This window comes from Coregonus lavaretus (genome assembly GCF_964263955.1).
Source record: "Coregonus lavaretus genome assembly, contig: HAP1_SCAFFOLD_2913, whole genome shotgun sequence".
In the NCBI taxonomy this organism is placed as follows: domain Eukaryota; kingdom Metazoa; phylum Chordata; class Actinopteri; order Salmoniformes; family Salmonidae; genus Coregonus; species Coregonus lavaretus.
The window spans coordinates 1-15460 of record NW_028165176.1 but is presented as its reverse complement, the minus strand read 5'-3'; the positions used below and the strand labels follow the sequence as shown (position 1 = coordinate 15460).

Sequence of the window (15460 nt, the reverse complement as noted above, 5' to 3'; positions counted from 1 at the left end):
AGGGTCAGTTCCAATACCATATTTACAATGTGCAGGGATACTGGAGTGATAGAGGTACAGTCGTGGTCAAACGTTTTGAGAGCATGGCGAGTTGCAATGCCAGGGTTGTGGGTTCATTTCCAACGGGGGGCCAGTATGAAAATGTATGCACTCACTAACTGTAAGTTGCTCTGGATAAGAGCGTCTGTGTTATGAGATATTTTTGTCAGATGTTACTATGGTATACTGAAGTATAATTACAAGCATTCCATAAGTGTCAAAGGCTTTTATTGACAATTACATTAAGCTTATGCAAAGAGTCAATATTTGCAATGCTGACCCTTCTTTTTCAAGACCTCTGCAATCCGCCCTGGCATGCTGTCAATTAAATTCTGGGCCACATCCTGACTGATGGCAGACCATTCTTGCATAATCAATGCTTGGAGTTTGTCAGAATTTGTGGGTTTTTGTTTGTCCACCCACAAGTTCTCAATGGGATTAAGTTCTGGGGAGTTTCCTGGCCATGGACCCAAAATGTCGATGTTTTGTTCCCCGAGCCACTTAGTTATCACTTTTGCCTTATGGCAAGGTGCTCCATTATGCTGGAAAAGGCATTGGTCATCACCAAACTGTTCTTGGATGGTTGGGAGAAGTTGCTCTCGGAGGATGTGTTGGTACCATTCTTTATTCATGGCTGTGTTCTTAGGCAAAATTGTGAGTGAGCCCACTCCCTTGGCTGAGAAGCAACCCCACACATGAATGGTCTCAGGATGCTTTACTGTTGGCATGACACAGGACTGATGGTAGCGCTCACCTTGTGTTCTCCGGACAAGGTGTTTTCCGGATGCCCCAAACAATCGGAAAGGGGATTCATCAGAGAAAATGACTTTACCCCAGTCCTCAGCAGTCCAATCCCTGTACCTTTTGCAGAATATCAATCTGTCCCTGATGTTTTTCCTGGAGAGAAGTGGCTTATTTGCTGCCCTTCTTGACACCAGGCCATCTTCCAAAAGTCTTTGCCTCACTGTGCATGCATATAAACTCACACCTGCCTGCTGCCATTCCTGAGCAAGCTCTGCACTGGTGGTGCCCCGATCCCGCAGCTGAATCAACTTTAGGAGACGGTCCTGGCGCTTGCTGGACTTTATGGGCGCCCTGACGTCTTCTTCACAACAATTGAACCTCTCTCCTTGAAGTTCTTGATGATCTGATAAATGGTTGATTTAGGTGCAATCTTACTAGCAGCAATATCCTTGCCTGTGAAGCCCTTTTTGTGCAAAGCAATGATGACGGCACGTGTTTCCTTGCAGGTAACCATGGTTAACAGAGGAAGAACAATGATTTCAAGCACCACCCTCCTTTTAAAGCTTCCAGTCTGTTATTCTAACTCAATCAGCATGACAGAGTGATCTCCAGCCTTGTCCTCGTCAACACTCTCACCTGTGTTAATGAGAGAATCACTGACATGATGGCAGCTGGTCCTTTTGTGGCAGGGCTGAAATGCAGTGGAAATGTTTTTTGGGGATTAAGTTCATTTTCATGGCAAAGAGGGACTTTGCAATGAATTACAATTCAACTGATCACTCTTCATGACATTCTGGAGTATATGCAAATTGCCATAATCAAAACTGAGGAAGCAGACTTTGTGAAAATTAGTATTTGTGTAATTCTCAAGACCTTTGACCACGACTGTAGATATGTTCAGTGCAATCGGAAAGTATTCAGACCCCTTGACTCTTTCCACATTTTGTTACTTTACAGCCTTATTCAAAAATTAATTAAATTATGTTTTCCCCATCAGTCTACACACAATACCCCATAATGACAAAGCGAAAACAGGTTTTTAGAAATTTTAGCAAATAAATTAAAAACAGACATACCTTATTTACATAAGTATTCAGACCCTTTGCTATGAGACTCGAAATTGAGCTCAAGTGCATCCTGTTTCCATTGATCATCCTTGAGATGTTTCTACAACTTGATTGGAGTCCACTTGTGGTAAATTCAATTGATTTGACATGATTTGGAAAGGAACACACCTGTTTATATAAGGTCCCACAGTTGACATTGCAAAAACCAAGCCATGAGGTCGAAGGAATTGTCCGTAGAGCGCCAAGACAGGATTGTGTCGAGGTACATATCTGGGGAAGGGTACCAAACAATTTCTGCAACATTGAAGGACCCCAAGAACAAAGTGGCCTCCATCATTCTTAAATGAAAGAAGTTTCAGGGGAGAAGGACCTTGGTCAGGGAGGTGACCAAGAACCCAATGGTCACTCTGACAGAGCTCCAGAGTTCCTCTGTGGAGATGGAAGAACCTTCCAGAAGGACAACCATCTCTGCAGCACTCCCCCAATCAGGCCTTTATAGTAGAGGGGCCAGACGGAAGCCACTCCTCAGTAAAAGGCACATGACAGCCCGCTTGGAGTTTGCCGAAAGGCACCTAAAGAACTCAGACCATGAGAAACAAGATTCTCTGTTGTGATGAAACTAAGATTGAACTCTTTGGCCAGAATGGCAAGCGTCACGTCTGGATGAAACCTGGTGCACTGTCTAGGGGTAAGGTGACTAGGCATCAGGATATATGATAAACAGAGTAGCAGCAGCGTAAATGATGATTGTATATGAGTGTGTGCGTGTGTAGAATCAGTATAAATGTGTGTGCATGTTATTGTATGTTGGAGTGTCAGTGAGTGTGTAGAGAGTGCAAAAATAAAATCTAAGGATCAACTCAGTCTGTGTAGCCATTCTGTTATCTATTTAGCAGTGTTGTGGCTTGGGGATAGAAGCTGTTCAGTAGCCTGTTGGTGTCAGACTTGTTGCACCGGTACGCTTGCAGTGCGGAAGCAGAGAGAACAGCCTATGGCTTTGGTGGCTGGAGTCTTTAACAAGAATAGAGAGGTATGCAGGGAAGAGAGTAATCACATGTACCTTCACAAAAGTGTTTGAATATGTGTGAGAGAGGGGGAGATAGGTGTTTAGGGTTAGAGCAGTGATCACCAAACTTTTCTGACACGAGATCACGTTCTGAGTCAAAATGCAGGGCAAGATCTACTGCTCAGATTGTTTTACAAATATGACTTAAAACACTTAAGCCTATGCAACATTAACCTATTAAACAGGTATTTGTAGCAATGAGGTTTGTGCAGTAGGCTATAGGCCTAATACATTATCACTGCATATTGGTTATGCTTGAATTGCCCTGCCAATGTTGTTCTCAAACAATTTTAAAATAATTTTTCAAAACTTGAGGTATTGGATAACACTGGTAATAGATCATCATTTGTTGTATTATTTGCGAGGCACAGCTAAGTGAGCATAACTTTCTTTATTTTACTTGACTGATGGTGCCTGCATCTACGAGAGCATCAGAGGGTCCACCTCACCGTCTGACAGTCCCTCAGCTCTCCCCCCTATGCTAAAACTGACCAAAAAGGGAACAGCTTCTTCGAGCTGATGGCGAAACTCGAGTCACACCGCATCATTTCTGCCTCATGCACAAATTCATGTTGTTGCTCCTATGACAAGAGAAAGTGAAATATTGCTTGATATTAAAAAACACACAGCTGCTAATAATAACACCAGCCTATCGATACACTTTGCTACTCATTCATTAAAGCAGCAGTGCTGGTTGCAGCACAAGTGTAGAAGCGCATTTCATGACTTATAAAAGGGTTGAATAAAAAGTGTTCACAGTGCTGAATAAAAACATGAACTCACTCATAAAAACAGCAGCTCTTTGCTGTATTCGTTGACACTCTCTCTAGTCATGGTTTTAAACGTTTTGAAATCACAGTACCAACGAGAAAACTGCAGACACGGTGATCTGAGCAATCCAATTGACTAGCGGTAGGCCTATAGGTGCACTTTTTTTTGCTCACCGTGCACGTCGAGTAGGCAGAGTTTGTACCTTCAGACACATAAAATGGGATCACTTCGCCTACCCAGCGCGCAAGAAAAAAGTATGAATGAAAGGCTTTATCGTTGGGTTTTTTATAGAAATGTTTCGCAATCGACCGTTTGGTGACCACTGGGTTAGAGAATGCTGACCCAGCTTCTCTCCCTCACACAGTTTTAGCGAGTCTGCATAGAGCACTTCTGCTGTTTTTTTGTGTGCTGTGGGACATGTGCATGTTGTGCACTTGCATGCATGCTATGTGTGAGGCCATACTATGGGTTAAACATGTCCATGGGAGGTCAGGAATCTGGGCTGTGATTCTGCTGAGCTGCAGTCGCCTGTCTGAACCATCCACGCCTGTTCTACTAAACATTAGTACCTATTCACAGTTTAACCATGTGTCAATTGTTACATAAGGCTTGTCCTGTATAAGACCTTTTGTTCTATAAATAGTGGTTTATAAGCAGTTCATGCAGTCCACCAAATAACAAAAAGTGAAGAAAAGGGGGGAATCAGCTAGTGATGGGGGGAAACAGCTAGTGATGGGGGAAACAGCTAGTGATGGGGGAAACAGCTAGTGATGGTGGAAACAGCGATACAGTTACATATCTAGGGCCCAATAAAATCTGTTTTATTTTTTCCTTAATTCCGTTTTCACCATTTAGTTTCTCCAGGTTTCAGATATTTCCCAGTTTTTCAGGTTTTCGCTCTCAAAATCACACTTTTTTACTATAGAAAAATAACTAAATTGGATGTTTTAAGTCCACAACAATGCTTAAACCACATCAGGAGACCACTTTTGATGTCTGGGAAAAATCTATGAAAGAAACATTTTTGGGTATAGATACCCTTTAATTCAATCAATCAATCAAATGTATTTATAAAGCCCTTTTTACATCAGCAGATGTCACAAAGTGCTATACAGAAACTCAGCCTAAAACCCCAAACAGCAAGCAATGCAGATGTAGAAGCATGGTGGCTAGTAAAAACTCCCTAGAAAGGCAGAAACCTAGGAAGAAACCTAGAGTGGAACCAGGCTCTAAGGGGTAGCCAGTCCCCTTCTGGCTGTGCCGGGATAATAACAGTACATGGCCATTAAGGCCAGATTTTTCTCCAGGATGTTCAAACGTTCATAGATGACCAGCAGGGTCAAATAATAATCACAGTGGTTGTAGAGGTTGCAACAGGTCAGTACATCAGGATTAAATGTCATTTGGCTTTTAATTTCCGGGAATTTAGAGGTTGAAATAGCAGGTGCGGTAGAGAGAGAGAGTTGAAAAACAGCAGGTCTGGGACAAGGTAGCACGTCCGGTGAACAGGTTAGTATTCCATAGCCGCAGGCAGAAGAGTTGAAAGTGGAGCAGCAGCACGACCAGGTGGACTGGGGACAGCAAGGAGTCATCAGGCCAGTTAGTCCTGAGGCATGGTCCTAGGGCTCAGGTCCTCCGGAAGGGGAGGGAGAGACGGAGAGAGAGAGAATTAGAGGGAGCATCCTTAAATTCACACAGGACACCGGATAAGACAGGAGAATAACACCAGATATAACAGACTGACCCTAGCCCCCCGGCACATAGACTATTGCAGCATAGATACTGGAGGCTGAGACAGGGGGGGTCAGGAGACGCTGTGGCCCCGTCCGACGATACCCCCGGACAGGGCCAACCAGGCAGGATATAACCCCACCCACGTTGCCAAAGCACAGCCCCCACACCACCAGAGGGATATCAACAGACCACCAACCTACTACCCTGAGACAAGGCTGAGTATAGCCCACAAAGATCTCCTCCACTGCACGAGCACATAAGTGCACACCATCAAGACTTGCAAACAAATAGTCCCACCATTTTAGGGGACCAAAAGTATTAGGACAAATTCACTTGTGTATTAAAGTAGTAAAAATTGTAGTATTTGGTCCCATATTCATAGCATACAATGACTACATCAAACTTGTGACTCTACAAATGTGTTGGATGCATTTGCTGTTTGTTTTGGTTGTGTTTCAGATTGTGTCATTTTGGATTGAGAAAGTTACAGACGCACAAATATCATAACCCAAAGACATGTAACCTCTCACCATTACAATAACAGGGGAGGTTAGCATTTCTTTGGGGGGGGGTAACTTCCTCACTCATCATTATTCACGATTAATTCAGGATTATCCGTAATCATGGTAGCATCCACATTAATGTAGAAGTGTGTTTAGAAACATTATATTCTTATTGACAATAAAGTGATTTAAACAAATCACCACTGGATTGATGCAAGTAATCATATCATTCTGTCAGGATGGCATACTCTACTTTGTAGTTAACATTTAATAAAGAAAGGTTTTTGGGAAAGCCTTTCCATCTAGCAGAAAACGGTTGTCATTAGCATCATCGCTAACGGCTACACAAAGTGTCGATGCCTCTTCAGAAAGTTTAAGGAAAATACGAATAACTTGTGCATTTTGTTCATGTCTTATCATAATTAATACCTTTTCTAATAAGTTCAATACAATTAGTTGATTTCCTACTAGGTTCAATACATTTTTGAATATTTATGAATTGCGTTTTAATGTCTGGATTCCGTGATTCCATCCTCGTTCTCCACATCGAGGATTTGATTGGGCCCTGTATATCGCAATATCATTTAGGACAATATTATATAGAAACTTTGACTCCAAGTATCGATTTGTAATAAAAAATAAATGTTTTACCAAAACTCCAATATTTTTCATCCTATAGCTTGTTCACAAACTTATTTTTAAATAGTGAGCCAACATGTTTTCAGCACTTTTATTTCCATGACTGATCAAAACAGGGGTGAAAGTAAGGCGGTCTGGTACGGCGGTAAAACGTGAGCCTATCACAGTTAATACAACATGCCCAAAAAACTATAGGCTATTACACCCATTATTTAACATTGCTGCATGTCAGCCACATGAAAATGTTGCAATTGACTGGAAACCGGGTGGTATACGCTCCAAATTGCATTGTGGTTTGAGGAGAACACTTACATTTTGTCAAGGCGGAGATGAGTGGCCGAGACGCTCGCGGAGATGAGTGGCCGAGACCAAGGCACGCGTGGACAACAGTGGATGCATCAATTCAGGCTACAAGTGTAGGCCTAATGACAATCGCAGAATGTCATTACAATACACGTAGGTGTTTTGTAACTGAAGTCTCTTTCCATTCATCAAATTGCGGGTGCACAGTGCACTGTTGGGGTTTGGATGCTGAAATTATTTTGTTAGTGGACCAGTGGAAGGGGAGGACCATCCTCAGTGAATTTCATAAAAATAAAAATGGTCAAACATTGAAAAAGTTATCCTTTTTAGATAAAACTATCCTTAATATATTCACGTCACCAAATAATTGATTAAAACACGCTGTTTTGCAATGAAGGTCTACAGTAGCATCAACAGCACTCTGTAGGGTAGCACCATGGTGCAGCCGGAGGACAACTAGCTTCTGTCCTCCTCTGGGTACATTGACTTCAATACAAAACCTAGGAGGCTCTTGGTTCTCACCCCCTTCCATAGACTTACACAGTAATTATGACAACTTCCGGAGGACGTCCTCCAACCTATCAGAGCTCTTGCAGCATGAACTGACATGTTGTTCACCCAATCAAAGGATCAGAGAATGAATCTAGTACTGAAGCATAAACTACAGCTAGCTACCACTGCAGTGCATAAAATGTGGTGAGTAGTTGACTCAAAGAGCGAGAAAGACAATAGTTGAACAGTTTTCAACAAATTAATTTCTTCATAAATGAAGAAGCAATTTCTTTTCAGTTTCACTTACTTAGCTAGCAAATGCAGCTAGCTAGTTTAGTTACTCAAACACCCGGCTCAAACAGAGGGATGCTATGTTAGCTAGCTGGCTATGACTATCCAACACAACACTGGAACTCTTCCAAGTCTACTCTCCCGAGTGGCGCAGTGGCTAGCTGTGCCACTAGCTGTGCCACTAGAGATCCTGGTTCGAATCCAGGCTCTGTCGTAGCCGGCCGCGACCGGGAGACCCATGGGGCGGCGCACAATTGGTCCAGGGTAGGGGAGGGAATGGCCGGCAGGGATGTAGCTCAGTTGGTAGAGCATGGCGTTTGCAACGCCAGGGTTGTGGGTTCGATTCCCACGGGGGGTCAGTATAAAAAAATTATGTATGCACTAACTGTAAGTCGCTCTGGATAAGAGCGTCTGCTAAATGACTAAAATGTAAGTCAAGGTAAGCTTTTGGTTTGATTAATTTATTGCCACCAGGGCCCGCCTGTCTAACTGCTTACTGACTATACACTGTAACGTTACTGCATGATTGTAGCGGGTTTACTAACGCATTAGTTCTATTAGCTATGTTGACTAGGACGTTACTTTAGCTAAAATGGGGACAACGATGTAGGCTGTGTGTAGCGGTTATGACATGATTTGGCTGATGTGTTTTTCATTGAAGTCCACAAACGAAGGGAAAAGGTGAGAGGAGGAGAGTGCATAGAGGCTAGAATGAATACAAAGTGGCTGCTATGGAAATGAACTTGGTTTATGCGTGATTAGGGGTGTATTCATTCTGCCGATTCTGATGAAAAAATTGTTTCTTAAACGGAAGCAAACGAAACAGGGATAAACATACCTGAATTTGTCCAATAGAAACTCTCGTTTGCAACTGTTGGACTAATGATTACGCCCTAGATAAGCTAAATGCAGGCAAGAGTGTGCAAGGCGGTATTGAATGTGCCACTGTCTGTCCATGTGGGACAGTCTATCATCTCACATTCTCTCGACCTGTGTGCACCTACGTTTGTAAACTTTCATTCATAGGCTAGGTTGTAGCAACCTCATGATGGGTATAGGGAAAATGTGAGTGTCATGTAGTAGCCTAAACCTATCGATGTTACATTGAACTGGGTGAATGGAATATGAATGACAGTCATCCAATATGCTGTAATAGAAATAAGGTCATGCTCATTAAAAAATAATTAATCCTCTCTCATCATAAACGGCACTGACCGCCACTGGAGTGGACGAATGTGCGTGGGTAGCCTACAGGAGCACCTTTTGTTAAGTGATTATTTGACAATCAGATGAAAACATCATGACTGGTTGTGTTTATGCCACATTAAAGGGTATAGGAGGCGTGTCCATAAGGCGAGAGGGGAAGCTACACTAAAGTCAATTGAATTAAAATGCCAAAGTTATATAGCCTAATTAGATTACTCCTGTCTATACAGAAATAAATAAAATCATTCAAAATAGGCTACTACACCAGAAAGCATGATTTGGCCACAAAGGATCATAAGCTTCTTAAAATAAATACGTTTTGGATTGTTTTAAATCGCGTAGCCTACAGTCCGAAGGGCCCGCAGTTTGGGCAGCGCACGCTGCAAATACCAAATAAATGATTGTTGAGTTGCGACTGTCAGTTAAAAGCAGAGAGACCCAGCCAGGCATATCGCAATATTTCAAAATACAATCACAGAAAAACAGTTTGGAGAGCAAATGGCTATTGCTGTAAAGAGATGACAATGAAAAGCTTCCAATCTGTCTTTTAGTTATCAAAATTCTTAACTTTATTGAGCGAACAGAACAGTAGCCTATCATATTGGGCACTAGCGGAGAACATCGGCCATATCCCGGTGAGTGTGCATATTCACTGTCTTTGTCATTGGGTCAGTGCCACTTTTGTTTGTGTTTGGACAATAATTTCCTCCTCGCTTTTCGTAGGCCAATTATATGGATCAGACAACATCGTTTATATCAGGGGTGTCAAACGTACGGCCCGCAAACGGGTTTAATCCGGCCCGCGAGATGATTTAAAATATATATAATTAAAAAAAAAATTTTTTTGTAAAGTATAAAAATGCGCTGCATTTTTTCAATAAAATAAACTGCTGGATGGCGCAATAGCAATTGTGTTAAGCAAGCAAACTGTTTATACCGGGGCAGAGCAAGTAGGTCAAGCACGTGCAGCCAATGAGCTACTTTGTTTTGCCCGCGATATTTATTACGGCTTCTACTTTTAACATTATGTGCTTTGGCACCCTCATTGCCCCAATATGTCTCTGTCAAAAAAGAGAAAAGTGGACGCAGAGTGCAGAGTGTTCCAAGAAAAATGGTCATCCTATTTAATCACGGAATTGAATGGGAAAGCTGTATGTTTGGTGTGTTCAGAGCATGTTGCAGTGCTGAAAGAATATAACCTTCGTCGCCACTATGTGAGTCTTCATGCCGACAAATATGACAACTTTCAAGGACAGCGGAGATGAGAGAAGGTGAATGAACTGTTGGCGGGTCTGAAGAAACAGCAGTCTGTGTTTACTCACAGCCGAGACATCAGTGATGCTGCAGTGAAAGCTAGCTACCTCATTGCTAATGAAATCGCAGTGGCTTCAAAACCATTTAGTGAGGGTGAATTTGTAAAAACATGCATGATGAAGGCAGCGGAGATTGTGTGCCCTGAAAAGCGGCAGGCTTTTGCAAATATCAGCCTGACAAGAAACACAGTTGCAGACAGGATTTCCGATCTTTCGGTGGATTTGGACAGCCAGTTGAAGCAAAAAGTAAAGTCATTTATTGCGTTTTCGGTTGCAATTGATGAAAGCACGGACATTACAGATGTTGCACAACTGGCCATTTTTTCATCCGCGGAGTTGATGACACATTGACCGTCATACAAAGACAGCAGCTGATATTTTTACCGCACTCGTCGGCGCGCTGGACAGGGTTGGAGTGGACTGGTCCCGCGCTGTCAGCCTGGCTACAGATGGTGCGCCCTCAATGATCGGGAAAAAAGCAGGCGTTGTGACAAAGTTCAGAGAGAAAGTGCAATCTGCAAATGGAGGACGTGATTTTTTGACTTTTCACTGTATTTTGCACCAGGAGGCTTTGTGTTGCAAGTCTTTAAAGATGGATAACGTCATGAAGGGGGTCATCCAAACTGTTAATTTCATCCGATCCAGAAGCCTGAATCACCGTCAGTTTGACAGCCTTCTCAGAGAGAAAGACCACATCTATGGCCTGCCATACCACACTGAGGTAAGATGGTTAAGCCGAGGTGCTGTGCTGAGGCGTTTCTTTGATTTACGAGAAGAAATTGAACAGTTCATGGAAGAAAAGGGCAAACCAGTGTTAGAATTTCATTCCGCAGAATGGATGCCGGACCTTGCATTTATGGTGGATGTTACAGAGCACCTGAATAACTTGAACAAACAGCTGCAAGGGCGCAACAAAGTTGTCACGCAGTATTATGACAGCATACGTTCTTTCAAGTTGAAGCTGTCATTGTGGGAGACGCAACTTGCCGGTGGTGATGCAGCTCACTTCCCCTGTCTGAAAAATGTGTGCGCGACCCAACATGTGGCAGACATGAAGCGGTTCAAAGATAAAATAACGGGACTGTTACGGGAGTTTGAGCAACGCTTTCAGATTTATGTTTATATGTTTTTATGTTGATGTGCTATTGTTTTTAATTGATTTTATTTTATTTGTATATTTAACCTATTCTTGACTCTGTTGTTCTTGCACTTGTTTGGGGAACAGGATTTCATTATTTTTATCTACATTTCTGCCTGAGAAATGACACCCTGATATAGTTCTGTGATCTGTGATATACTTCTGTGAATCACTGAGGCATTGTGTGTTTGTGTGTTCTTTGTCATCAGAACTTTCAAATAACTTGAGGTGTTTTATGATTAATAGTGATGTTGTGCTTTTGGACACTGTCCTCAGGCTCCAGCTTTATGTTTATATGTTTTTATATTGATGTGCTATTGTTTTTAATTGATTTTATTTTATTTGTATATTTAACCTATTCTTGACTCTGTGGTTCTTGCACTTGTTTGGGGAACAGGATTTCATTATTTTTATCTACATTTCTGCCTGAGAAATGACACCCTGATATAGTTCTGTGATCTGTGAAACAGTTATGTTAATCACTGAGGCATTGTGTGTTTGTGTGTTCTTTTTCGTTAGAATTTTCAAATAAACTTGACGTGTTTTATGATTAATAGTGATGTTGTGCTTGTACTATTTTGGACACACTGTCCTCAGGCTCCAGCTTTATGTTGTATGTTGATCGTATTAAAACAAAGAAAACAATCTGAAGTTGTTGTTTTTAAGTTATATATACCATGATTTTTCCGGTCCGGCCCACTTGGGAATAGATTTTCCTCCATGTGGCCCCTGAGCTAAAATGAGTTTGACACCCCTGGTTTATATTGATCTGTTTTTCAGTGTCAGCAGAGTAGTCTACCCTGTAATTTTAGTAGTAAAAAAAAAAATGCGCGCACGCACTTGAGTGTCCCGTACCGGTATGAAATTAAATCTACTTTCACCCCTGGATGAAAACAAATGTTCTCTTGTCTGTCTGCAGCAGACATACACTAAGTGTACAAAACATTGAGTTGCACCCCCTTTTGTCCTCAGAACAGGCTCAATTCGTCGTGGACTCTACACGGTGTCGAAAGCGTTCCACAGGGATGCTAACCCATGTTGACTTCAATGCTTCCCACAGTTGTCAAGTTGGCTGGATGTCCTTTGGTTGGTGGACCATTCTTGATACACACGGGAAACTGTTGAGCATGAAAAACCCAGCAGCGCCTACTAGCATACCCAGTTCAAAGGCACTTAAAACTTTTGTCTTGCCCATTCATCCTCTGAATGGCACACATACACAATCCATTTCTCAATTGTCTCAAGGCTTAAATCCTTCTTTAACCTGTCTCCTCCCCTTCATCTACACTGACTTGAAGTGGATTTAACAAGTGACATCAATAAGGGATCATAGCTTTCACCTGGATTCACCTGGTCAGTCTGCCATGGAAAGAGCAGGTGTTCATAATGTTTTGTACACTTAGTGTATAGTGAGCAATATGTTTGGAACATCAAATTACAATAAAATCACAGTATGGCATCGCAATACATATCGTATCGTGAGGTCACTGGCAATTCCCAGCCCTAGAATCAGCTGTGTTTTTGTAGAATACACCTGAAACTGAGAGCACTTGGCATCTGTGGTCTGAATGGTAGAACAGAAACACATCCCTCTGTCTCACTTTGACTTTACTTACTATTTTTTTACTCTTTCTAATTGTCTCTCTGTCTCTCTCTCTCTCTCTCTCTCTCTCTCTCTCTCTCTCTCTCTCTCTCTCTCTCTCTCTCTCTCTCTCTCTCCACAGAGCGTATTCTGAGCCCCATGTCTCTTCTCTGGAAGCCCTAGCACCAGTGTCCCTCTCCTCCTCTCCTGTTGGTGGTGGCTTCCCTTGTTGGAGCATGTCGGCAGCGCAGACTCAGAAGGACAGTGAGGGTCCCTGGGGACTGGACTCCCTGGGCCTGAGCCAGAGAGAGTTGGTAATTGCTGAAGCTCTACAGATGGAGTATGATGCCCTGTCCAGACTCAAACAGGACAAGGGGGGGGACAGCCAGGGGACCAGCAGCCAGGGGATTGGGAAGTTACCTACGCTACCCCCTAGGGAGGGCCAGAGCCAGATCGATCGCCCCCTCCCACCCTGCCCCAGCCCTATTCCTCCAGGAGGGAGTTTGCTAAGAGGGCTGTCTGGTTCAGACCCATCCCTCAACCACCTCCAGCCTGGGGGGTCCCACTCCCCACGGCCCTCCCCAGCCAGGGCCACTCCTCCTCTGGGAAGTGACAGCAAGGATCCCCTCTATATCCTGGAGAGTTCAGGGAAGGGGGACTACCTGAACTCCAGCTATGGGCACTCAGGGTCTAGCTATGGTTCTCCTCTGACTCTGCCTAAAGGCTTCCCCCCTCCTCCGGATGACCCACCTCCTGCTGTACCCCCAAGGACCCCTCTCCCCCCCTCCACTGAGCCCTTCCTGCCCCTCCGACCCACTATGGCGCCCCGGGATGTCAACCTGTTCACCCCCGAGGTAGACCAGCCCAAACTGTCGTCAGGGGAGACGCTCAACTACGAGAGCCTCAACGACGCCCTATCCAAGCTCAATGGGGATTGGCTGGCGCCAAGGGGTAGGCGGGCCAACGGGGACCAATCAGGGAAGCCGGTGGCTCGGAGTAAGACCCTCCCCCCTCAGGTGCCCCCCCGCACCTACGTACCTATCCAGAAGAGCAACAAGAACCAGCGCAGAGTGTCGGCCGACCCGGTAACTACTCACCCTATGACAGATTCATTACGTGACTTTGCATGACATAGCATTAATTCACATCTAGCGTTGTTACCTCACACCCTCATTCCATGTTTCCATAGTCAAACCTAGACACAAATAAACAATCCTTGTAATGTCTAGGCTTGTCTCCAGCTTACTCCAGTCAAGTCAGTCTATTCCAACGCAGTCCAGCTGTGTTTCGTTTCGTTGAGTTCCTTGACTGAATGCTCTGTTACATTCAGTTCTGTGCTGATCCTTCTTGTGTCTTTGTGTGTGATTGGCAGGTGTCTCTGGGCCCCAGGCTCAATGGTTTTGGCTATGAGCTCTTCCAGGTGTCAGAGGAGAGAGATGAGGAGGTGGCCGCCTTCTGTCACATGCTCGACGTGTAAGTGTACGGCCCAATCCCAAATCGACCCCTAAGCCAAACACCCTATGCACTTGTGGAGATCTGAGAGGTTTAGGGGTTGATTTGTGATTGGGCCCAAATGTTACCCTCTCACCCTCAGTCAGGCTGTTTAGAACCATTCCTGTGCTGTGGTTTTGTTGTGGTTGTATTGTGGTCAGGCTGACCATAAGCAGTTATAACCATAACTGTGTGTTGTGGTCAATTCACGGTCAGCTATGTATTACCTTTTAATAACCATCGCTGTGTGGTGGTTGTGTTGTTTTCAGGTTGCGGTCGGCGTATCCAAGCAGCGACCGCTCTAAGAACTCTGGGTTTGTGTGGTCGCCTTCAGTGGGGCCTGAAGAGCTGCAACAGGGGTTAGGGGTCAGCGTCAAAGTTACTGTCATCAGCGACCACGTCAGAGAACCACTCACCTTCACCTGTGATGGTAAGACATGCACGCTCGCACACTCTCTCACTCACACACACACTCACACACCCCGCAGGTTCATTTGGGGCAGCAGGTAGCTTAGTGGTTAAGAGCGTTGTGCCAGTAACCGAAAGGTCGCTGGTTCTAATCCCCAAGCCGACTAGGTGAAAAATCTGTCGATGTGCCCTTGAGCAAGGCACTTAACCCTAATTGCTCCTGTAAGTCGCTCTGGATAAGAGCGTCTGCTAAATGACTAAAATGTAATTAGCACAGAGATCACTCACCCTTATTTTCAAACACACATCCTCAGCGAATGTCATGTCTGCTTCACTCAGTCCTATCCAGGCCACTGTGGTTTTCCAATGGGAATGTTTTGTACAGTATCAGGAATAAGGGAAAGCATGTGGTTGGAGTTTCCTTAATGAATTACACTGACCGGATCCCAGCCAACCAACTGTCTCATCTGGCCTCTCAATAAAACATGACTGACTCTCATTCATCTGTCTAAGAGAAAGGGGAAAAAGAGGGGGAGTTGAAGAGAGGGAGATTTAAGGGAAGGGGGAGGAGAGAACGCTTTGGAAACATCACTGTTCATGCCATGAACCTCTCTTTCTGCCCATCTTTCTCGCTCTCTGTTTCTCTCTCTACCTCACCCTCTCTCCCTTAGTG

The 15460-nt window shown here is 43.9% G+C and overlaps 1 protein-coding gene across 1 annotated transcript; it reads left to right on the top strand.

Annotated features, from left to right (window-relative positions):
• Window positions 1-13223: 13223 nt before the first annotated feature.
• LOC311116195 (phosphatidylinositol 4-phosphate 3-kinase C2 domain-containing subunit beta-like) lies at window positions 13224-14809 on the top strand (the record flags this gene model as incomplete). The annotated part of the gene is made up of 3 exons (XM_084191318.1): window positions 13224-13973; window positions 14261-14361; window positions 14649-14809. Coding segments are annotated over 3 exons (1012 nt in total), but the record flags the coding sequence as incomplete, so codon positions are not given.
• Between the last annotated feature and the right edge of the window lie 651 nt (window positions 14810-15460).